Below are 25324 nucleotides of genomic sequence, written 5' to 3'. Positions count from 1 at the left end.
CAGAGGGGAAGATTTCACTTTATTGTTACATCAATCTCACAAATAAACCCAACACAGCCATAAACACTGAGCAGGTAAAGTGCCAATGTAGAGGCTTGGCAACAGAAGGAGGGAAGAATCCAGTTCATCTCCTCCATGTCTCCAGCCTGGAAGGATGCTTCTATTACACAAGAGTCAGGGCAGCTGACACAATAAGCATTCCATTCTACAGACACTTTGAGCTAAGGAATAGAAAATCTTACCAGATGGGGTCTGTGCAGGGCAAGGAAATAGAAAAGTCAGAAAACATTTGTTCCTCAAATAACTCAGGCATAGATATACCAAATAACAAAAACAATATTTTTGAAACTTCTTGTACTTGAGATGGAGATCTAATAAGAAATGAGGGGGGTACTAGTTCTGCAGGGTTAATGCCTGCTACTGCCTGTCTTGAGAACTCTGACCTGGGTAGACACTTTCTTCTCACATCCTGAATCAGAGGTGCCAGAGAGAATATTGTAGGGAATTCTGGGGAGAATAACTTTACTTTTTTACCTTGCCAGCTCCCAAAAAGTAGATCAGGTGCTCCCTCATGAATACCAGAGAGATATGGGCTACCAGAATAATAAACTTGGCAGCATTTAAAGATTAATGAAGTTCAAGACTTCCCATAATTGTCTTTAGACATTTTTAGGTACTTCTATAAAGCCTGAGGTTTAAAGCACAATTATTTGGTTAGTGAATTCAAATGATCTGACTGCATTGAATGAGGTTATGATATCCTAAGCTCGGATCATCCCAATTGTTTCTATTCCAAAATTGGAAAATCATTAATTTTCAGAGGCCAGAAAGATCACTAAAGGCCATCTGATCATTCCTCTGACACCACATAATCCTCAACTCAATTTGTCAGAATCAGTCACATCTTTCTAACACCTAAGAATTTCTGGCCTCACTTGGTCCACCAGGAATCCAAATAAGGATAAACCAGGTGAAGGAACTTACAATATGCCTGTCGAGTAGCCAAGAGTCAAGACTTGGAGTGGAATTTTCAACCTGGGAAGGAAGGGGTGAAGTATTTCAACCCAGCCTTAGGGTAAAGAGCAGGCCAAAGTGATGCCATGATAGGTAGGGCAAGAGAGTGGAGAGGCCTCAGTGGAAAGGCACAGGTCTCCCTCACCCCAGGAAAAAATGTGGTAAATTTGGAGGGGGCACTGAAGGCTGGTAAACTGGGATCACCCCTGCTGAAGTTCAGGCATGGCCTCCTCTGCTGTGGCTGTGCTTAGTTTTCCATCTTGCTTCCGCTATAGAGGCTGATAAGAAGGGGAGCCTTGGGGTGACCTAGGCTGTACTATGGCTGCCTAGCTGTTCAAGTGGGAGTCACCAAGTTCCTAGTCTTTAGGGAGCTTCTATAAGCCTAAAAACATTCACAGTTCCAAAAAGTTGTTTGGTAGAGGCAGTAACTGAACACTAGATGAGATTATAGGTGGGACCTGGCAAAGTTCAACATGGGATCTGTTAAATGCGCTGGAAACTACTTCCATGAAGCAAGGATAGAGTTGGGAATCTCTTAAAAAGATATAGCTGAGTATTTTTCTGACTTCTCCAAGTACTTTTATGACCAAATTGAAGGGGAGATTCCATTATAGGTATCTGTGTGCCTAAGCTGACACCCCAACAAAAAAGCTTCAAGATACCCCTGTGACCTCCAATGTTTTGAGAAGAGGCAGGGGACATTGGGCAGTCAGAAAAAGTTGTCCTTAACACTGCCAGCTCCTACCCCGCCTCTTTCCTTAAAATAGAGCAAAGCTGAAGAGCTTCCCAACCCTCAGTTTCCTGCCTGGAAGTTTCATTCCTGACCACCACCCCAGAAAGGTTTCTATAGGTAGGAGTTTCCACCAACTTATTCTACCTAGTATTTCCTTCTATTCTGGACTTCTTCAGGTTTTTTGCATCTCCTTTCCCTATTCATGATACCAGCTACTTGAGTCCATGGCAGACAAATAATAGACTGGGCAGAAATAATGACTGGATCTTGGAGGTATCAATGTCTAATAGTGATCCCCTGATTATTTAACATAGCCTTCAATTCCATCTCAGAAAGTGATTAATGTTCTTATGTCTGTGGCTCCTTTCCCCCTTCTCCCCTCTAAGAAGTTCACAGTGAGAGACCATCTCATTCATCTTTGTACCCTCAGTTTTTAGGCACCAAAATAAGGCCCTATATGTGACAACTGGGTGCAGAGACTTTTAGTAGACTTAGCACACAGGAGGGAGGGCTACTCAGATCCTCCTGGCACCCATCCCCAAAGCAGATTCTTCCCCTACCCTGCGTTTTTACAACCCCCCACCTCTTCATTCTCCTCTCAAGGCCTGAAGACAAAAGTAGCAGAATGGGAGAATGAACATAGTCTTGGCTTGTCAAGTCTGAGTCTCTAGGTTCCTCTGCCACTGACTTAGTATAAGAGCTTAGACAATTCACTTGCCTCTCTGGACCTTTAAATAAAAGGGTTTAACTAGATGATCTCTCTTGGCCCTTTCAGATAAATTTGTACTTGATAAATCAACGAATGAATTAGAAGAAATTCTAATTCTGAGACCTAGTTATCCTGCACCTCTTTGAAACAGCTGAAAGGAGATAAAGGTCAGGTTCCTGTTTATTATACATTTTAGCTATAGGAAAAGAAGCAAGTGTATCTATAGAGAAATAGAACCTGACAGCCCCTATACCTGACTAATAAAAGCAAATTCCTGGAAGAAGCAGATAAGTAGGCCACAAGTGAGACCTGGCAGTGTCAAAAGGTCTATAAATTAAGTGATCAGAGGAGTAAAAAACAATGGCTATAACCAGATAAGATCTCTAAGCACAGACTAAAGTCTAGAGAGGTCTGGGTGGGAAGGAGCCCCTGGAGCTTCTATCAGAGGAAAGGACTTGGTCCACAGCAAGTTGCTACAGCATTTGGTTCAAACCCAGGTTTCTCAATCTGTCAACCTGGTATGTATGCATACGTGCAGACATGCTGCAGTCTGTAGTTATGCTTCTGAAGTGCTGAAATGAGAAAGAAATAGAAGAAATGATACCAAATTCAAAGAAGTTAGGTTGAAGGCAAGTACAATTTTAGTTTAAAAGCTACTTAATTTCCCCACCAGTATCATTACTACTCATTCCAGAATATGGGCTAAAGAGTTTTGTGGGATGGTGAACTCTAGGGGTTAGGGGTGAATGTACTTATGGCAAGACTGAAGACCAAACACAACCCAATATCCTGTATGAGAACCCTCCACCTAATGACAAGTGGATTTTACTTGACCTGACTCATTTGGGCACTTACTTGTCTTCATTCAAGGAAACTGTCTCCACAAAAGGGATTTCTTCCTTGTCTGTCTTCCCCATGATCAGTCGGTGCTTATCCAAATTTATTATGCACTGAAAACAAAGGAGAATCACTGGGCACTGTCAATAATCCTACTGTCAGTGCAAAAGGATCCCCCCCACCCCCCACACCCCCCACCCTGAGAGTAAGTATCAAAGGGAAAATAAAATCAACCCTACCTTAAGGGATCGGAGAGTCTGGAGACCAAGGGACAAGTTTTTCTCATTGTCCTCTAAAAAAAAAAGTAAGATTCAACTATTGCCATTCTGGTTTAGAAGTCAGCCTTATCACTATTGGGTTCCATCTAATCATCCATCCATCCATCCAATAAACATCTGTTGAGCATTTATTATATTAAATAATTTTCCCAGATCATTACAGTTAAAAGATGATAGAGCCAAGATTCAAACCTAGGTCTTTAAAACTCTAAAAGCCATTTACCCAAGGGATACAGGAGTGCTGATGCATAGGGGCACTTGTACTCCAATGTTTATAGCAGCACTCTCAACAATAGCCAAATTATGGAAAGAGCCTAAATGTCTATCAACTGATGAATGGATAAAGAAATTGTGGTTTATATACACAATGGAGTACTACATGGCAATGAGAAAGAACGAAATATGGCCCTTTGTAGCAACGTGGATGGAACTGGAGAGTGTGATGCTAAGTGAAATAAGCCATACAGAGAAAGACAGATACCATATGTTTTCACTCTTATGTGGATCCTGAGAAACTTAACAGAAACCCATGGGGGAGGGGAAGGAAAAAAAAATGAGGTTAGAGTGGGAGAGAGCCAAAGCATAAGAGACTCTTAAAAACTGAGAACAAACTGAGGGTTGATGGGGGGTGGGAGGGAGGGGAGGGTGGGTGATGGGTATTGAGGAGGGCACCTTTTGGGATGAGCACTGGGTGTTGTGTGGAAACCAATTTGACAATAAATTTCATATATTGAAAAAAAAAAAACTCTAAAAGCCAAAGGCCTTTAGACAAAACTCAGGATTTACAGTAGTGTAGAGGAGACTACATAAGGGAAAGTACAAGAGGTAGTAGAAAGTGATTTATGGCAAAGGAGTAAGAGGATCTTGCCTTCTACCTCCAATAGCTCAGGGAAAGCTTTCAGGAACCATCTTCACTGGCACACAAAAATGTCTATTTTCTTACCCTTAAATTTTTTTATCCTGAATTACACACTCCTTTTTCTTAGTGATTCTCAACATGTCTTGAATGTAGCTCAGAGTCCATCTGGTACTTTGGAGAGTAAAAATTGGGACAAGTCTATAGTACAGAAAAAGTGGAAACCTGGGATTTTGAAGAAGTCAGTTATTTACAGGCATGAGACCTCATGCTGGTTTGGTGGAAGAAGGGAGAGGGTTTACAGAAGGGGTCCATAGGTCCCACTTTCAATTCTACTCACCAACCACAGCTGCTGGACAGTCCAGACGGAGGGAACCCAGTGTGATCACCAGGTGCTCAATCTGGCCCACTACTTTCAGATGCCGGGGTAGAGAAAGTTTCTCTCCTTCATGCTTGTGAGACCTGACATGCTCCTTGAGTCTGCATCAGAGAGGAAACCGTTGGCAGAGGTTTTTGATAAAATCTGGCAATTTCTACCTTCTGGCCCCCAGGTGTAATTTTCCAGGCTTTCCTGGGTTTAATTTACCAAAAAAAAAAAAAAAAAAAAAAGTGCTAGAAAGCCTATACTTCTTGTTTCAGAATTTTGTCCTATCTATGCCAGGGGATACAAAAACTGAAAGATTTAGCTGCTGTTCTCAAAAAGCTATGTCACTATCTGCATTGGTGTAAATGAAAGTTGATACACTCAGAAAATCCTATTCTGCATCCTAAAATCCCCACTTATATGCAAGGCAACTTAGTTAACAGCTAACTGCCCTCAGAGAGGGCAGTTTATCCTCATCAGTCTTAGGATATAAGGTTAGTGGATGCTGGTACTTATTTGGTAATCACATTGATATTGATATCAGCAAGGAATATCATGGAGAAATTCATAATTAATTTAACTTGTCTCTGCAGGGGAGAAAGGAAAGGAACAGCACCCAGGTTTTACACAGTTATATAAGCTGATTGGAACAGCTAGCACCCAAGCTATTACGGGTTGGTGGATAAAAACTTAATTATGGACTTTCTGTGCCAATACTTCTGCATTACTCCATTTCCTCTCTTTTGGTGTTATAGCTCATCCAAAAGAAAAATAACTGCAGTTTTACAGATGGTTATTAATTCTGCTGGAACCATGGCAGACTGGTGCCTAATTATGCATCAGGACATTATTAGTCTTTCTGGAACCATCATGTTGCACTGTATTTCACCTCTTCACCACATAAAAAAGCTCAGGATTCTTCCCACAGGAGCACTTGTGTCCTGGGCTCCTCCCACCAGCCTAAATATCAGTGTACAAATCCCACAGAGCCAGCTTCAGAGAGTTACAGTGGTGGTGAGAGTGAGGACAGGGTAGAAACAAGAAGGAACAGATCAGGTAGCAGAGGTCACTAACTATACAAACCAAGCTTTGTTCCAGTCCCACCTAAGAATATGAACATCTTGAAAGTAGCTTAGAATGGACCATTTTATCTACACTAGTGATTGTTTCAATAAAGATATTTGAGCTGGGAATGATTTGCTGTACTGAGGGCTAGAAAAATAGAAAATGACATTGGATTGATTCTTCCATTTCTGGGCTAGATCCTAGGGCCCCCCTACTACTTAGGAGGAAAGAGAAGGAAGAAGGAAAGAAATAAAAGTACCCATTGACTGAAAAGGAGGAAAGATACAAAAGGACTTTCTCTGACCAGAAGAGGAAGAACCCAATTCTAGCTGTTAAATAACCAAAGACATTCAATATATGAAGTATCTGCTTCACACCCAATCCCCAGCTGAAGAAGCAGTAAGATTTGATTTTACGTGCTCTTTACAGAGAGGAAAGGCACTAAGAAACAGCTAGCTAATCACACCTACGATGGTTCAGGCCCAGCAGCAATAGCCATCCTATTCTAAGTTCTATCTTCTTGGGACAGGCAGTATGGCTTCCAGAAGTACGCTGAGTAAGCTAAGATAAAGTGCATCCCTGCTTTTACTCATCTGGGATGTACCAACAGGACAGCTCCTTCTAATCTGTTGTCCTGGCAGGGCACATATCAGAATCAGGCCATGGCAAACAATGAATCAAGGATCTCACACTCTCTCATTATAGACCCTCAAAGTCTTTGCTCAGAAATTAATAGGTGGGAGTTGATGGAAAACCTGAGGCTTTCCTGGCTCACTGATTTCTCCCACATGCCTGGGAATCTACCATGCCCCCTCTACTAAGGACTAATTCCAGCTGACTAGTTGAACTCTGCACACTTCTCTTGGAGCCTTGGTAGAGACCCTCACCATCTCTAACTTCAAAATAGATTCAGGAAAAGAGTGCCTTAGCATCTGATTCCCACCCAGCACAAGTGGCTACTTACCCCAGTCTATCCACACAGGCTGAAGAGATGAGATTATATTGACAGCCTGTGTCAACCAAGGCTTTCACATCCTTTCCAGCACACTGTGGAGAGGAAACATACTGTTCAGCAGAAGCTAGAGAAGCAAAAGGGAAGGGAGCAAGCAGATGTCATATGAAAGGCAGGGCTGGAGAGCATCTCACCATTATGGGCTGGTAATGTCTCATCTTTATCCATGACAGAATCTCCTTTAGGAGCTTTTTTCCTGCTGAATCTAGAGCTGACAGAGGATCCCAAAGAATTTTGTGTGTTTATAGTTCTATACACCAAGTAGCTCTTAATTTTAAGTGTGTGTGTGTGTGTGTGTGTGTGTATTATGCATTCTTGCAAATATGATGAAAGCTTTGGTCCTTTTTCCCATAAAGATATACATGCATAAAAATGCTGCATATGCTTCCTGTAAAACTCACTTATGGTGAGTCCATGATAAGACCCACACTCTATAGTTTGGAGGAGAGGGCCCCACTATGGGGATCACAATGGGCCCAAATCCTATTCCAGAAAACCCTGGAAAAACTACTCTCAGAATATTACCTGGCAAGAAACCAAAATCATGTCATCATCATCAGACTTCTTTAGTCCCTCAGACTTAGCCTGATTCAGTTTGTTGGTCTTGGAGGCCCAAGGAACACGGCTGCTTCGAAGTTTAGACAGGTTGGTTTCCATGAGGCGCCTCTGCAGAATGTTATGAGGTTGCTTGAGGAATAGAAAGCAGAGGCATCTTAGTGACAGGTCATTTCCCCCCTTTCCCATTGTCCCCCAGGTCCCACAGAAGTAATGAAGGAACCTCACATAACTGCGCTCTACCTTTGCTTCTTATTTATTCTTCCTTCAGGTAGAGACTTCATTGGTATTATCAGAGCAGGTACTATGAATCAATTTGCAGTAGGCCACTCTGAATGAATTAAAGAGCAAGGTGGGACATTGGAAAATGTGGATAGGGCCAGTGAATATTCTATGGCTAAAGAGAACTGAGGGACCCTTGTGATTTGGAAGGCCTACTGCCTTCCCTTCCCTTACAAGGGCTAAAGTGACCTTAGTCTATGTGGAAGAAATGTATCCTCCCAGGTAATTTACAGATGAGGCAGCTCATTCTCACAGACCAAAGAAACCTACCCAGTACTGGTTGTCAGAAGCTCTGCTCACTTCTATTTCTTTTTTAAAAAATTTTTTAATGTTTATTTATTTTTGAGAGACAGAGAGCGAGTGGGGGAGGGACAGAGAGAGGGGGAGACACAGAATTCGAAGCAGGCTCCAGGCTCCGAGCTGTCAGCCCAGAGCCCAAAATGGGGCTCAAACCCACAAATGTGAGATCATGACCTGAGCTGAAGTCAGACGCTCAACGACTGAGCCACCCAGATGTCCCTGCCCACTTTTATTTCAAGTCTCACTCCCTTACAGTCTCATCTTTTGGACCCAGTATTCATATGCCTTCGTGACCTGATTGTCCTGTGGGCTAGGCAACTCATGGGGTGGTTGGGGCAGGAAGAGAGGAATCCATACCTGCTGAGCAACCCTCTCAGGAGACACTTTGGAACCTGGCAGAACCCATATGACTAATCCTTACTGACATCCTCTGGACCTCAAGATGCACCTTGTTAGATGCTTGTTATCCACTCTCTCTCTCTCCAATGGGCCAAAAAGTGGGAGTGTAAAAGGGGAAGCGACTGACCAAGAAACAGGAGACTTAATAAGACCTTATATCTATGCCAGGATACCTAATATTAGGAGGCAGAATGAGGAATGTGAATTCAAGTCTGCTCTTTGACAGAAATTCTGTTTGGAGAGTTCATAGGGCAGCCATATCCATGCTCTGCTCTTTCTACACAAAGTGGCCTGTAGAAAATATAGGTTACCTCTTGATAAGAACTCATTTGACCTGAGTAATTTCTATACACAAGAATCTTATCCTCAGTTTACAACAATATTTAAAATCTCTCAGAGGAAAGAGTCTAACTCCCAAGTTTCTATATAACACATACCAGGTGCCTCTCCAATTTTAGGGTGAAGAGGATCACTCTTAGAAGCCTAGAGCCTAGAATTTTCCCAAGAAAGGGGTTAAAACTGGATAAGGTCTTAATTATCTACCACCTTACAATTTCTGAGGAAGAATGGAGTCAGAGCCATGACTCACTGTAACCCTGGTGAGGTGAAGAAATGGATTCCCAAAATACACAGACTCTTGGCAAAACAGATTCTAAATTAGTATCCTTGGGAAAAGGAGAGAGAGAGAGAGACAGAGAGAGAGAGAGGCACTTAAAAAGAAAATAAGAGCTTCTTAACTTGATAAGGAGCTAGAGGAAGTGCTAACTCTGTCAGATTTCCTGATGTGACACTGGAAAATGCTTTGCTCCTCAAAAGAAACAGAAATTCTTCATTCTTATCTCTTTCACTAATAAGCCTGGATTCCTAGCTCAAGTCATATTAAAGCAGGGTGTTTGCTTCGATCAAGTCCATGCTCAGCAGAACCAACTCAGATAAACTACCTTTGTAGAACTGAAGACTAGAAGGGATTCAAAGGACATTTAACGAAAGCCCTGCTCACTGAAAGTTTGGGGCTTTCCTTCTACATCAGTCTTGCTGAACATGGCTTTACCTCACTACTCCTAATCTTGCAAAGGAGTCTAATCATCACTGGACAGATGAGGAAAATTCTGAAATTATTTTCCTTGAAGTCATTGCTCTTCTGAATTTTCCTCCCTCCATATAGAATCCTTCATCCACAGGTTATAAAACATACTCAAAGTGCTCATATATTGGGGAGAAAACTCCACATAACCTCAGACCCTCAATTCAACATCCTCCTCTAATCACACCCTTGTCTTGAATAGTCTATTTTTTTTAAGTTTAATTATTTATTTTAAGAGAGAGAGAGAGAGAGAGAGAGAGAGAGAGAGAGAGAGAGAGAGAGAATCTCAAGCAGATTCTGCACTGTCAGCATGGAGCCCAACACAGGGCTTGATCCCACGAACCATGAGATCATGACTTGAGCTAAAATGAAGATGTGGAAGCTTAACTGACTGAGCCACCCAGGCGCCCCACTGAATAGTCTATTTTTAAAGAAGCCCCAAATCACTATGTCTATTTCCTGATATCCTATATTTTCTTCACTGAGATTACTTCTGATCCCTCAACACCAATAATAATCTCCTAATTTCCAAATCTGGTAGATATTTTTCAGCCTTCGTTTTTCCTTGAGTTCTCTGGGGCATTTGACCCTGCTGACAATTTACGTGTTCTTTTCTTTAGTAACCAAAAAAGGTTCAAACACAATACATGCTCAGTGAAAAAATTCAAGTATCACTGAAATATATAAAATCAAAAGGGAGTGTCCCTCAACTCAACCATTCCTCAGTCCCACTCTCTACAAATAACCACCATTAAATTTAGAAGTATATCCTTCCAAACATTTTAGTACATATACAAACACATACAAAAATAAGATCATACTATAACACAGTTCTAACATTTTCTACTTTTGTTTAATATTTGAAAGACATTTTTCTATGTCATACATATAATTCTCTTTGTTCAATTTCATAACTAAAAGTATTCATAATATAGTTTAGGAGTTGAAAATTCACAGCCAATAAACCCACATGAACCTCAGAAATAGTTTTCTGTGGTCATTTTATTATGTTTTAAATGACATGCAACTGCATATTTACCTGTGCTCCCAACCAAAATTGCACTAAAATAATAGTCAAGGAATAAGAAAGGCCTAAACCTATAAGAACAAAAAGAACAATATACAGGAAACAACAATAACAAAAAAGAAGAGACAAAAAGAGACAAGATTGTGGACTCTGAGAAGCAAACAGAAAAGTGGTAACTGACCTAGACTAAAGAAAGCTTCACACCATTCCACTCCATACAATGCTAGAGTGGCAAAGACTGCCAGTTGTTCATCAAAATCCATGTTCTCTTGTGCAGTACAACTTCCTTGTAGTTAGGCATGGCCATATGACTGACTTCTAGCCAACAGAATGTGAGGAGAAGCGACATGTACCACTTTAGACCTGATTCATAAAAATATCCTGTGCACATTCCTCCATTCTTTTTCTCTTCTGACTGGTTGGAATGGAAATGATCCTTAAGATAACCTTCTTAGAGGTCACATTCAAAAAACATTTTTTAATGTGTATTTGAGAGAGAGAGACAGACAGACAGAACATGAGCAGTGGAGGGGCAGACAGAGAGGGAGACACAGAATCTGAAGCAGGCTCCAGGCTCTGAGCTGTCAGCACAGAGGCCGATGCAGGGCTCAAACCCATGAGCAAGATCATGACCTGAGCTGAAGTCAGACACTCAACTGACTGAGCCACCCAGGCAACCTTTACAGGTGACATGTTAAAGACAGAAGAGCCACTGTCAGTCTAGGTCCCTAAATGACTATATGGAAGAAGACTGTCTTGCTGACCTTTCTACTAGTACTGTTACTTAAGAAAAAATAAACTATTATGTTTGAGCTATTATATTTTTGGGGTCTAGCTGTAAAAGCAGTTTTCCTACTCAAACTAAAACTCTGAAAAGGCTGAGGAGTTAGAGGTATTAGAACCTCTACAGTTAGAGGGTTGGAAATAGATCAGTATAAAGGCTTCATAAAACTCCCACTTGGCCCAGACAAATGGGAAGTAGGCCAAAAGTTTATTCTTTTTTAAATAGTAAATCAAAAAAACTCTGTCTGGTTAAATAGTTTATCTAGGCTTAGAAATTATGTACTGTCAGATTTCTAGAACAGCTAAGGGTGAGGATGGAGTACCATACTAAGCCAGAGCTGAAGGATATGGATTTAAAGATTGAAAAAATCCACGTAGAGCCTCATCTAACAAGAGAAGAAAGGCCCACAACAAAATTTCACAACACTATGAATTTGTGGAATATTATGGGTGACACAGATTGCAAAATCTTCCAAAGAGAAAAAGATGATCCAAATACAAAGGATTTGGAACCAAAATGGCATTGGGACAACTAGAGAAGCTAAAAGACAATGGAATAATACTTTTTAAAAATTTGACAGTGCATAGTTTCCTAACCTAGCCAAACTATCAATCAAAAATCAGGAAAGATATTTCCCATGAATCTTTAAGAAACTACTGAAGGACATGCTCCACTAAAGTGAGGGAAACCAATGAACAAAGAAAAAAATCATATGGTCCAAGAACAAAGGATCCAGTAGAGAAGAGAGGCAAAGGATATTCTGAAAATGATGCTGAAGGAAAAGTCTAGGATATAGGATATATAACAGGCCTTGAGAGCAACCAGTCCAAAATGAAATTAGAGGATGGAGGGCTCCAGGAAGGATGTCTCCAAGAAAAAAGTGATGAACCTGGTATATCATCTACAGTTTTAAGGTACTTGGAGATTTAAATTTTACATAAAAAATAAGCTGGCAACTATTAATTTTGAGAAAAGCAAATATTTGTATGAGAAAGGAAATACAGTACATTATTTGACCCAGCTGTGAATAATATGAACAGTTCCAGTTTCTTATTTACTAAGCAGTAAATGCTGATTGGACCCAAAACAGTTATTTAACAGAATATTAGTATATTAGCAGAGTGGACATAATAAAGAGGTGTAAGAGAATTAAACCCTTACCTATATGGTAGAAAATCAATAGATAATGATAAAATCAATTAAGTCAAGAAATAATAATATCACCATTGACCTAGATATATAGAGATCCCTACACATGGAATAGTCTAAATTTTTAAATGTATCTTTTATAAAAACAAACATTACATGAAACAGTATACCCCATATAGTAGGAAAATGTTCAGCCACAAGAAAAGCCAAATTACAATGTCTTAAATGGAAGTGTATTTTTTCTCATATAACAAGAAGTCTGGAGGTAGACAGCTGCTGGCAATAATTCAGCAGTTTAACAATTTCGGGGCTACTGTCTCTGTACTCTTGGATATCCCCTCATGGTCATATAAATATTCCTCAAGGAGTGAGGAAGGATATAGGGACAATGTGCCATCTATCCCTTTCATCAGGAAAGCAAAAGTTTTCCCAGAAGTTCCCTCAGCATTTTCCCTATATATTCTTGATCAGAATTCACATGCCCAGTCTTAACTGCAAAGGGAGTTGGGAGAGAATTCAGCTTTTCCAATCTCTATAGAGGAGACATGCAGGTAGAAAAGGTCTGAGAATGGGTGATGATTTAGCTATCCAACAGTATCAGCCCAATCATGCAAACACCAAAGTGTGTGTGCATCGTGTATGCACAGGCACCAACAATATAACTTAGGCAGGTAACCACCTTGGCACCTGTTCTCTTACATCTGCCCTATTTTCTGCATTTTAAAACAGCATATCCTCTGCAGACATTTGAGTTTGTGGTTCAAATATACTTCAATTTAACTATTTAACTACTGATGGATATTTAGATTGTTTCTACATGTCTGCCATTAGAAACAATGCTGCAACAAAACACAGCCACTCCATTTTTCCTGACACACTCCACTAGCTTCTAAAACCACCTTTCTGTCTCTATTTGGCATCTATCTCTTTTACTGGTTCCCTTACCTCTGCTCGTTTCTTAAATCACTAATCTGTCTTTGGTCCTTTCTTCACTCTACATATTCTTTCAGGGCAACCTTATCTACTTTGATTGCATAAACTACTACCTTTATGATGATGACGCTGTCTCATGCCCAGATCTCACTTGTGAGTTTTAGACTCATAGATCCAACTGCCAATTGGAACTTTCTACTTAGACATTCCACAGGCACTTTCAAACTTAACTTGTCGCACTGATCTTTCCCACAAAACCTGAACTTTCTCCCTTATTCCCTATCTCGGTGAGTGAAACTCTGCTACCTCTTTAACACCTTATATTTCCCTCTCCATTTCTACTGTTATTGCTAAATCCAAGAAATCTCCTAAAAGACTAGTTTCATGGTCTCCTTAACCTACAGAGGTTTTCTGGCCAGGTATATCAAACACAAAATCTTCAATTTAACATTAAAGATCTTCCAGTACCATTCATCCTCCTTCCCAACTTATCTTTATTCCTCCAGGAATACTTTCTACTTTCGCAAAATGATCAGTTGTCATATATTATCTTGGGCCAATCACTAATCTTGGTAGGCATTACTGTTCTCAAGCTTTGCTTTCTTCATCAGTAATAAAATAAGTTTGTTTGAGCTTCCAAGTCCTGTTCAGTTTTAACATTCTGGATCTCTCCCTTTCCACCAACTTGGTAAAATGGCACCACCATACACCCATCTATTTTTGATTCTTTCCTTTCCCTAAACTTCCATCCCAAAGTACCATTGTTGCCTTCTCTAAAACATATCTGGAATTAATCTACTCCTCCCCATCTTTACTACCTCCAATCTAATCCAAGCCATCATCATTTTTTTGTCTTTTATACTTGCAGAAAACCTTCAAAGCTTGTTAGACCTTAAAAATGCAATGTAACTTTAATTGACCTCATCCTCTAAGTTTTATTTTAAACAATGCAATTTTTATTTTTTATTTTTTTAAATTTTTTTTCAACGTTTATTTATTTTTGGGACAGAGAGAGACAGAGCATGAACGGGGAGGGGCAGAGAGAGAGGGAGACACAGAATCGGAAACAGGCTCCAGGCTCTGAGCCATCAGCCCGGAGCCTGACGCGGGGCTCGAACTCACGGACCGCGAGATCGTGACCTGAGCTGAAGTCGGACGCTTAACCGACTGTGCCACCCAGGCGCCCCAACAATGCAATTTTTAAATATTGAGGTATAATTACATTATACATGCATTATATTAGTTATAGGTATATGACATGATTTCATATTTGTATATACTGCAAAATGATCACTACAATAAGTCTAGTTAATGCTCATCACCATACATAGTTATAATTTTTTCCCTTTTTTCCTTATAATGAGGACTTTCAATATCTACCCTCTTTCAAATATGCAGTACGCTAGTATTAACTATAGTCATCATGCTGGACATGATATCCCCATGACTTATTTTTTTATAGCTGGAAGTCTGTACCATTTGACCACTTTCATCCATTTCGCTCCCCTGCCCTCCAGGAAGCACCAATCTGTTCTCTGTATCTATGACCTTGGTTGTTTTGTTTGTTTGTTGTGTTTTTTAGATTCCACGTATAAGTGAGATCATATGGTATTTGTATTTCTCTGACTTATTTCACTTAGCATGACCCTCACAGTCATCTATGTTGTCACAAATGGTTAAGATTTAATACTTTTTTATGGTTGAATATTATACATATACTACATTTTCTTTGTCCATTCATCCACAGATGGACTTCTATAGGTTGCTTCTATATGTTGGTTGCTTCTAGGTTGCTTCTATATGTTGGTTCATCACTTCTTATCTGAACTGCAAAAAAACTCCTAACTTATCTTCTGCCTCTTCTTTCATCCTTTTCCAGTTCATTCTCTACATAGCAACCAGGGTGAGTTTTTAAAAATATAAGTTGGATAATACATTCCCTTACTCCAAACCCTTCAATAGCTTCCTATTGTTCTTTGAATAAAATTCAAACTTCTTACCATGGTCTATGTGGTTCTGCATCATCTGGTTCTTGTCCACTGCTCCAACCTCCATCTACAGACCATATACATGCCACACTCCCTTTATTCATCCATACTTCCTTTTTCAAAAACTCTTCCCCATTCCAATGCCTTTGCACCTGTTATTCCCTCTGTCTGCAATGTTCTCCCACTAACACTTCAAATAGTTAGCTTGTTCTCATTTTTTCAAGTCTCAACTCAAATGTCATTTCATCAAAGATGCCCCCCCAACTATACTATTTAAAGTGGGTACCCCACCTCTTCAGTTATTAACATATCCTACTCTTTCTTTCATAGTAATTATAAATCCACAATTATTTTGCTTATTTACTTGTTTACTATTTCACTTCCCCACTAGGTTGTTAATTCCACAAGAGCAGGGACCATAAATGTCTTGATCACAGCTATACCCCTAGTTCTTGATATAGTACTGAATAAACAAATCTCTACTCTTTACTTCTTCAAAAAGCCTTTCTTGATTAACATCATCTAGATCTTTCTTTCAGAATCCCTTCAATACTTACACATTACATAGTTCGTAATTTACTTTCCCATTCCTTGACTATTGCTTAGGAAATTTACTTAGGTGGTTTATTTTTATGTTTATTGAAAAATTAGCTTTCCAAGAACTGTATTCTAGTTTCCTGAAGTCCTTCAAGATACACATTAGTAATTAGTTAGAAAGGTGCTACAGGCACTCTGGTGACCTTTGGACATAATTCTCCAGTCATCCTACTGACATGGATCTTGCTTTATGCTTTACCTCAACAAGGTACTACTAACCTAAGCAGTCCCTGGTTCTCTCCTGTTTCTGAAATGTGGCTGCTAAACCCTAACCAGGGTTTAGGCATCTAAACCTTAGCAGCAAGCTCAAATGTGCTGCCTTCACTATTATCAGGAGCTTCTGAAGGAAATGCACTCTGTGGGCAGTGTTGTATTCTGGGTAGAAATAGCTGAGGTTCCTCAATCTGGCACCCAATCTGCTTAAATATCTCTTCTTCTAATCAGGCTATAGAGTGGGAAGAAAAGTGAGGTGAGAGGAAGTAGATTATACTGCAGAATGCCACAAAATCATGTTTTGAGCAAGAACTTCTAAGGCCACTTTCTTAATCCCTTTACCTATACTGCACTGAAGCCAGACAGAATCAAACTAATGGAATTTTGTGGTCCACAGAATAGACCAGACCAGATAATAGGGTTGAAATTACATAAGTCTCTCCCATTTGTAGCTTTTATTCCCAGAAGAGAGACCCAAGGTTTCTAGCTAGCAATAGAACCACAACTAGAACCACTTTGAAAGTGGGGTCAGCAAATACAGTCCCTACGCCAAATCCAGTCTGATACCTATTTTTGTAAATAAAGGTTTATTGAAACACAACCAACCCCACTCATTTACTGTCTATGGATGCTTTTGCACTACAACAGCATTGTTGAGTAGTTGAGACAGAGACTGGACTAAAAAGCTGAAAACAGTTACTATCTGGTCCTTTATAGAAAAAGTTTGCCAACCCTTGCTTAGAATAGTATTTAAAATATATGCTTTATAGAATTAGACCTATAAATACAGAGAACAAACTGATGGTTGCCAGAGGGAAGGGGGTGGGAGAGGTGAGCAAAATGGGTGAAGGGGAGTGGGAGATACAGGCTTCCAGTTATACAATGAATATGTCATAGGAACAAAAGGCACAGCATAGGCAATATAGTCAATGATACTGTAATAGCATTGTATAGTGATGGATGATAGTTACATTTGTGGTGAGAATAGCATAACCTATAGAGAAGTTGAATCACTATGTTGTACACCTGAAACTAGTATAATGTTGTGTGTCAACTATATTTAAAAAATTAAAATTAGGGGCGCCTGCGTGGCTCAGTCAGTTAAATATCTGACTTCGGCCCAGGTCATGATCTCACGGTTTGTGAGTTCGAGCCCCATGTCAGTCTCTGTGCTGACAGCTTAGAGTCTGAGCCTGCTTTGGATTCTGTGTCTCCCTCTCTCTCTTCCCCTCCCCCACTCATGCTCTGTCTCTCTGTCTCTCTCTAAAATAAACATTTAAAAAAATTTTTTTTAATAAAATAAAATTAATAAATTAAATTAATAAAGTGTTGAGAGAAAACTCCCACTAACCTCAAAATCTGTACCTGCCAAATTATCCTTCAAAAGTGAAGAAGTGAGGAGCCCGGGTGGCTCAGTCAGTTAAGCATCCGACTCTTGATTTCGGCTCAGGTCATGGTTTTGCAATTCTTGAGTTGGAGCCCCACATCAGGCTCTGCACTGACAGTGCACTGCTTGGGATTCTCTCTCTCCCTCTTTCTCTGCCCCTCCCTGCTCTTGTTCACCTGTGCATTCTCTCTCTCTCTCTCTCAAAATAAACAAACAAACAAAAGTGAAAAATAAATAAAGGTATCTCAGAAAAGCAAAAATTAAGGGAATTTGTTGCCAGTGATGTGCCTTGCAAGAAATATTAGAGAAGTTTTAGAGAGAAGGAAAATGATATGTCAGAAGCTTGGATCTATATAAAGATAGGAAGAGTACTGTAAAAGCAATAAGTGAAACTAAAATAAGGCCTTTCCTTTTTTTATTCTTAATTAAGGTAACAAATAACAGTTTTTTTCAAAATTATAATAGCAACAATATATTTTATTACATATGATTTTATACAATGCTTTTATATAGTAGATGCTGATATACTCTTCTGTATAGGTGAAATGAAATTAATACTGGCAATGACACAAGAGATGGGAAAAGGAATTAGGATTATCTTGTTATTATAAAATGTTGGGGAAGGTCATGGAAAAGATATGATCACTGGGTTGACCCATGAGCTGGCACTGTACCATCCAAGGCTCTTACCCCTACCCCTATCCTTGGAATGTGAATTCCACTTGCCCTTCCCACTCCCAGAGGCTGCTCCAAGAACATAGACAGTGTTGAGGTAGAGATGTGTTGAGAACACCTTCACGGTATGTGTAAGTGAAACTAATCAAGGCCTCCCAATAAACTTTTAAGATTTGGTAGGCAGGTGCAAGAGTCTTCTTGTCTTACTGATGCCCAAGACAAGCCTCATATGTAAGTTCTTTTTGCTTATTAAACCTGCCACCTTCCAAAAAAATAAAAAATAAAAAAAAAAATAAAATACATACCTTGGAGTCAGACAAAGTTGAGTTCAAGTTAGTAAGCACTTTGTAGTGCATTGGTGAGGATTAAATGAGATGATCCATATGAACATTTAACACCACATCAGGTATAGAGTAAGTGCTCAAATGTTAGTAAGTATATATATATATATGTATATACATATTTAAAATCCTCATGCTCAGCTTAAAATTGAAACTGATTACCATTCTTTTTTTTTTTCCCTAAAAGGGCATGAAATTATCCTACTCCATTTAGTCCTCATTTAAAATTTGTGGATAAACATGGACTCCTGATTGACTCTCATTTCAAGCTGAATATACAGATCTATCAGGCCTTGGAAATCTAAAAGAGCACTAGTATCTGTGCCTTCTCTTCTTTGTTTACTCATTGCATATATAACATGTGACCCATTTTACTCCCATGGGAACATAGACAAGTTGTCTGTGGGTTTACATTTATTCAAAAACTCATGGGGACTGGAGCGCCTGGGTGGCTCAGTTGGTTGAGCATTCAACTCTTGATTTTGGCTCGGGTCATGATCCCAGGGTCACGGGTTTGAGCCCCACATCAGGCTCTGCACTGAGCACGGAGCCTGCTTAAGAGTCTCTTTTTGGGGCGCCTGGGTGGCGCAGTCGGTTAAGTGTCCGGCTTCAACCAGGTCACGATCTCGCGGTCCGTGAGTTCGAGCCCCGCGTCAGGCTCTGGGCTGATGGCTCAGAGCCTGGAGCCTGTTTCCGATTCTGTCTCCCTCTCTCTGCCCCTCCCGCGTTCATGCTCTGTCTCTCTCTGTCCCAAAAATAAATAAACGTTGGGAAAAAAAAAAAATTTAAAAAAAGAGTCTCTTTTTCTCTCTCTGCCTCTCTCCCCTGCTCTTGCTTTCTTCTTCTCTAAAATAAACAACAACAACAACTATAACAACAACAACAAATGGAGCTCTGTCTAAGGTAGGCCATTATGTTGCTCCAGACCTTCTGTGTAGTTCACGGACACGTTATTTCAAAGAGAAGATCCCTATTCCTGATTGTTATCTGCTTTGTGGATTAGTCTGAGCAGTTTCTCAGGTGCCCATGGCAGGCTGCATTTTTGTTAGGAAGGATTCACACAGGCAGGGACTGGACCAGATAAACTGTAAAGTTCTTGCTTTGAGGTTCTATAGGGCACACTCTGGCAGCCTCCTCTCCATAACATCTTGTAGTCAGTTGACTCACTATGAAATGATGACATTGTAATCAGATGTTGATCTCCATTACTATTGCCACACTGAGCCAAAGTAATCACTTCTTCCATGAACTCCTCTAGTGCTTATAGACTATAACACCTTGGCAACAAGCATAGGCTTCCTGATGGTGTTATTTGTCTTCTCATGGAGCTGTCTACTCAACAACTACACCTGATTCCTGATTAACTAAGAGATAACCCAAACTTAACTCATTCAAAAATCAAATTCCTGATTCCTAATCCATATCCCTAATCTACTCTTCCTGTAGTCTTAGCCATTTCAGTAAATGGCAACTTTATTTTTCCAACTGCTAGATCAAAAACCTTAAGGTCATTCTTGACTACTTTCTTTCAGATCTCTAATCCAATCTATCAACTAAACTTGTCAGTTCTATCTTCAAGAACCTGATCTTTCCTTGTCCCTTTCACTGCTTTCTCACTGCTCTGAGCCACCTTCATCTTTCGCCTGGATTACTAGATAACAAAACTCCTAATCAGTCACCCTGCTTCTACTCTTGCCCATCATCAGCCTAATCTACACAGTACTCTGAGAAATCTTTTTATTTAAATAAGTCATGTCATGTCACCCCTCTGTACAAAGTCTTCTACTGGTTTCCCATATCGGATTAAAAGCCAAATAAATCTACAATGACCTATAAGGTCCTGAGTAGTTTGGTCTCCCACTATTTCTCTGATGTTATCTCCTATCACCCTCCCACTTTTTCATTTTGCTCTGACCGCAATGATTTTCTTATAGTTTTTCAGTCACATCAAGCATACTGACACTTCAGGCCTCTGTACTTTCTATTCCTTCTGCCTAAAACATTCCTTCCCAAGATATTTTGCTCTCTGATTTCCTTCAATATCTTCTACAATGTAATCTTATCGGAGAGGCCTTACCTGACCATCTTGTATAAAGTACAAGGTTCCACTCCACCCTACCCTGGCCATTGTACTCTCTATTCCCCTTACCCTGGTTTATTTTCTCCATAGCACTTATTGCTACTTGATATATTACACATTTACTTGTTTTAAATTAATTTATCCTGTCCTTCCCCTGATTTATAAACTTCTTGTAGAAAGAAACTGCTATCTTCTTTGTGGTCTGAGCACCTAGTACTGTGTCCTGAACACAGCAAGTGTTCAAATAATGTTTGCTATAATTGGATACAATCATAGCTCTGACTCTTCAGTTTGCACCAGATCCTGGTGTTATACTGGTATTTCATGCTTCTCTTCTAAGGCTCCAAAAGTTCTCTGATTCAAAATATATACCAGTAGGGATGTCTTATGGCATTCTGTGATCAGGTAGATCAGATGCTCAGAGTATAGGACTAGTGATTTCATGGTCAGGTGGCTTTGCTGTGTTCTACCATCCTTACTGCAGCCTTCATTCCTAATTCTAGTGAGTTTTTCTAAAGCATTTGGCTATAAGTAGATTCAATCATAGATGGGAAAGAAAAACTCTTTCTATTGCTGGAAAACTAAAGAGCTGGAAAACTGCTCAAAAAGATATAACCTGATGGTCAATAATATTATCATGTAGGAAAGACAGCTATTTGACAGCATTGTTTTTAAAAATTAAAAAGTCCTGGAGCACCTGGGTGGCTCAGTTGGTTAAGCATCCAACTCTTGATTTTGGCTCAGGTCATGATCTCATCACCATGAGGTTGAGCACTGCATTGGGATTTGCAATGTCAGTGCAAAACCTGCTTGGGATTCTCTCTTTCTCTCTCTCTCTCTGCCCCTCCCCAACACACACTTGCACTCTAGATCTCTCTCTCTCTCCCTCTTTCTCAAAATTAAACAAACACTTTTTAAAAATAAAAAGTCCTTACCTCAATGAAAAGAACATTTATGAAACTGGTAGCTAAGACAAAAGAAATTACAAGAGGCAAAATTCCAAGAGTAGAAATTTTTTTCTCCAACTTCATCAACTTAAAAAAATAATAAAATAAAATATTACTCATTCATATCTTTGATTTTGGTTCTTAATCTAATACAGAAAAAAAAAATCACAAAATGAAAGGATAAACAAAATAAGGTAACCAGACATAAGAAGTAAGATTATATCCACAGCAGACTCTGTCGCAGCCAACTACACATAAACAGGAATAGGACAAAGGCACTTCCCTGGGTCCAAGAGAACAAGACCACATTTTATTGCCTACAGGTGCTCTTTGCCAAACCAAAAAAAAAAAAAAAAAAAGTTGGCAGGCTGGTATCAAATAGTGAGTGTTTCAGAAACAGCATGTTAAAAGGTAGATAATTCATAAAACCCAACAGTATAATTCTAATATAGGTCACTAGGGTGAGGAAAACAAATCACAATCTCCTCACTGGCACAAACCCAAGTCAATTCAAACTAAGTTGTCCTGGGGCACCTGGTTGTTCAGTCAGTTAAGCGTCTGACTTTGATTCAGGTCATGATCTCACTGTCTGTGAGTTCAAGCCCTGCGTCAAGCTCTGCGCTGACAGCTCAGAGCCTGGAGCTTGTTTCAGATTTTGTGTCTCCCTCTCTCTCTGCCCCTCCCCTACTTGCACACGCTCTCTCTGTCTCTCTCTTAAAAATAAACATTAAGGGGCACCTGGGTGGCTCAGTTGGTTAAGCGGCTGACTTCGGCTCAGGTCATGATCTCGCAGTCCGTGAGTTCTAGCCCCGCGTCGGGCTCTGTGCTGACAGCTCAGAGCCTGGAGCCTTTTCCAGATTCTGTGTCTCCCTCTCTCTGACCCTTCCCCGTTCATGCTCTGTCTCTCTCTGTCTCAAAAATAAATAAATGTTTAAAAAAATTAAAAAAAAATAAACATTAAAAATTAAAAAAAGAAATCTCAAACTAAGTTGTCCTCTATTTCTGTACCATCAACAACAACAAAAACCTAATTTTTTCTTTCCCCCATCTCCCTCTTTTTCTCGTTCCTCTTCTATTGGGTTTGTACCACAGACCTATCAATTAGTTTTGGCTCAAATTTTCACTTCGGTGAAAGAAAATTCAGTCATTGTCTACACTACCAGACATAGGCATAAAGTGAAGTGATAGGGTACTTCTAAGGTTATTTCTTAGATTGTACTGAGGCAGCAACATCAGTTTCAAGAGAGCTTAATCATGCTACCTCACCCCAGTACTCATAGCTTTTCTTTCCCTACCCCAATCTGCCTTGGTTTCTGTGACCTGTTCTAGCTCTTCTGTGTAATCATTTTCACATTAAGAGTGTGAGAACAGTGAGAGAGGGATATCAAATCCATGGCAATGGATTTCTCTCTTTTTCAGAGAAAAAGTGTGAATCCTAATTCAAGGTCTCACAGTAAACTGCTATGCATCATATCCGTGGCAATAACTTGCTTCTTGAGGATGCGTCCTCCTTCCAACTGACTGCCTGTGTTTTATGCTATCAGCTCCTATGTGACTCGAGTGACACAGACTGGAGTCAGAAAAGCAGACAGAATTCTTCCTACACAGGATGAAGTAATACAAGGAATGCTAAGCAGGATAGAGTGGTAGTTCCTCAGGGCTAGGGAACTCCGACAGCCCAGGACAACCAAATGTCAATCATTTCTTATATCCAGCATAAGGGCAAGAAAAACATTCCACATTTTACTTCTTTTCTTAAATACTTCCCTCTTTATTGGTTCCTGAAGCTTTTAGGAACTAGGATTATTTTGGCCTAAAGGTAAGATTTAGACCTGGTTTGCTACATGAATCTAGACCACTTTAAAGTGAAAGAAGGGAAGACAGAGAGTTATCTTTTTTCCAGGAATGCATTTCAGTCACTCATGATTCTGAGTGAGTATGAATTAGGTTGACTATCCTGTAACATACCTTGGAAAAAATCAGAGAAAAATAACTGGATAGCCTTTCCCTGCTCAAAAATAACTAAAATTATTCTCTATCATAATGGGGGAGGGCAAATCTGATATTGGAATCTGTGTGTCATTAGTCATGGTTAAAAAAAAAAAAAAAGGAAGTGGATTCAGAAGCTCTACCTTCCATACTATCTAGGGCTTGCAATGGCAATTTCAGTGAACCAGACTGACACCTTTCTTTCTCATACCAAATTAATGCCAAATTAAATATTCCAGAATCTCAAAAAATACTGAAAAAATTATACAGACCACCTACCTCATTTAAAAGACATTTAATTAATGCTTCATAACCTATTGCCCAGATAATACCGTGATTGTGAAATTCAAGAAAACAAGTAAACTACAAGAAAACTCCAGATAAAACTGCAAACCTAAACATATATTTGGCCCAGTTCCACTACAGTGACTGAAGGATGAGAGTCAAGCACAGTTCTTTAAACTAGCAATCCTGAACCATCCACCCCCCTCCTAGAGAGGACAGCATGGTCTTTGAACCCAGACCTCCTGTCCTGGAGTTTCTCCTTCTTAAGGCAAAGAACGACCCTGCTAGGAAAAAAGCCTGCGCCAGCTCCAGCTCCACACGTTAGCTGGCCAGCGAGATGGAGCAGCCTGGCTGCCTGTATCCACTCTTTGGAGGTAGAGGTGGATGAGAATGATGAAGAGATGTCTGCGGTTCAAGAAACCTTCACATTTGACCCTTTTTCTCGCTCCCTCCTCAGAAGAAGGCCAAGGTAGATAAGCCCAAAATCAAACGGAGAAGTAGACTTGGCAAAGGGGGAAATGGATATAACAAAATCATCTGGGTATGGTGACTGCCAAGAAACCCCCCTTCCCACTTCTTCCTCTTCTTCTCACACCCATTAAGGAGTCACCTCTGTCTGGGTCACTGGACTGGCCAGGCAGCCCGGCCAAGCGAGGCTCAAGCCCCATGCAATCGAATTCGGTACTACGAATGAGAATAACGGGAAGGAAAGGCGACCAGAGGGCCAGAAGGCAGGGCAGGGTCTCCTACTCTAGAGAGAGGCACGAAGCGGAAGGCAGCGCGAGCTAGAAAAGACAGCTACGACGGAATCCCGACAGAAAGCGAAGCAGGGAGATGCTGGATGGACAGGAATCCGAGCCAGCGAGAGCGAGACAGCGGACAGCGGCGGGCGGAGGCGGGGGCGGAGGCCGGGCGGGTGACTCAGTGAAAGCGGCCAAGGGCGGGCCCGGGGAGACCGCACGGCGCGACGGTGACCTGTCGCCGCGTGCGGGCATCCCCAGGTGGCGCGGCTGCGGGGGGCTCACCGTGTCCTTGGACGAGCCCAGCTTCTTGAGGCCGTCCAAGGGCAGCAGGTCGGCGGAGTCCTTATGAATGAACTGCACGGCTTGCTTCATCCGGCGCTGCTGCCGCAGCGACGCGGCCTCCCGCATGTCCGTTTCCTTGCGGCCGCCCTCGCTGAGGAGCCCTGAGTAAAACATCGCTGAGGCGCGCCCGCGGCCCGGCGTCCGCGTCGCTCTCCTCTCCCCAGCAGCCCTCAGCCTCGAGCTCCTCCAGCGCCGCGAGAGGCGCGCGCCGAGAGTTTTATAGCCGAGCGTGACGTCACGGGGAGCAGCCAGTGCGCGCGCGAGGGGCGGGGCCAGCGGAGGGCCCCCGCCCTGCTCACGGCTCCCCAGCGTCCGCGGGCCGCTGCGAGTCTCTGAGGCACCTCATTGAAGGGAAG

At 40.9% G+C, this 25324-nt stretch overlaps 1 protein-coding gene across 1 annotated transcript; it reads right to left on the bottom strand.

Moving 5' to 3' along the window:
* Positions 1 to 25179, bottom strand: NRIP3 (nuclear receptor interacting protein 3). The gene is made up of 7 exons (XM_040456932.1): positions 24909 to 25179; positions 7394 to 7555; positions 6821 to 6903; positions 4768 to 4907; positions 3533 to 3585; positions 3312 to 3406; positions 1 to 3028 (listed from the first exon to the last, which is right to left on the bottom strand). Exons 1-7 carry the CDS (start codon positions 25080 to 25082, stop codon positions 3013 to 3015), a joined length of 723 nt encoding a protein of 240 aa, XP_040312866.1. The 5' UTR covers positions 25083 to 25179; the 3' UTR covers positions 1 to 3012.
* Between the last annotated feature and the right edge of the window lie 145 nt (positions 25180 to 25324).

The sequence above is a fragment of the Herpailurus yagouaroundi genome, unplaced genomic scaffold (genome assembly GCF_014898765.1).
Source record: "Herpailurus yagouaroundi ecotype Mexico unplaced genomic scaffold, PumYag 218, whole genome shotgun sequence".
NCBI classification, from domain to species: domain Eukaryota; kingdom Metazoa; phylum Chordata; class Mammalia; order Carnivora; family Felidae; genus Herpailurus; species Herpailurus yagouaroundi.
Note: the sequence above shows the minus strand (reverse complement) of the source record. Positions and strands in the feature narration are given on the sequence as shown.

What these genes read in the sequence shown, in the direction of transcription:
- NRIP3 (XM_040456932.1), bottom strand. Translation starts at nt 25,082, where the DNA reads ATGTTTTACTCAGGGCTCCTCAGCGAGGGCGGCCGCAAGGAAACGGAC. An exon ending in TGATTTTGGTTTCTTGCCAG is followed by an intron (nt 6,904 to 7,393) that starts GTAATATTCTGA and finishes TCCTCTCCACAG; the next exon opens with TGTGCTGGAAAGGATGTGAA. An exon ending in AGACTCTCCGATCCCTTAAG is followed by an intron (nt 3,407 to 3,532) that starts GTAGGGTTGATT and finishes CTTTGTTTTCAG; the next exon opens with TGCATAATAAATTTGGATAA.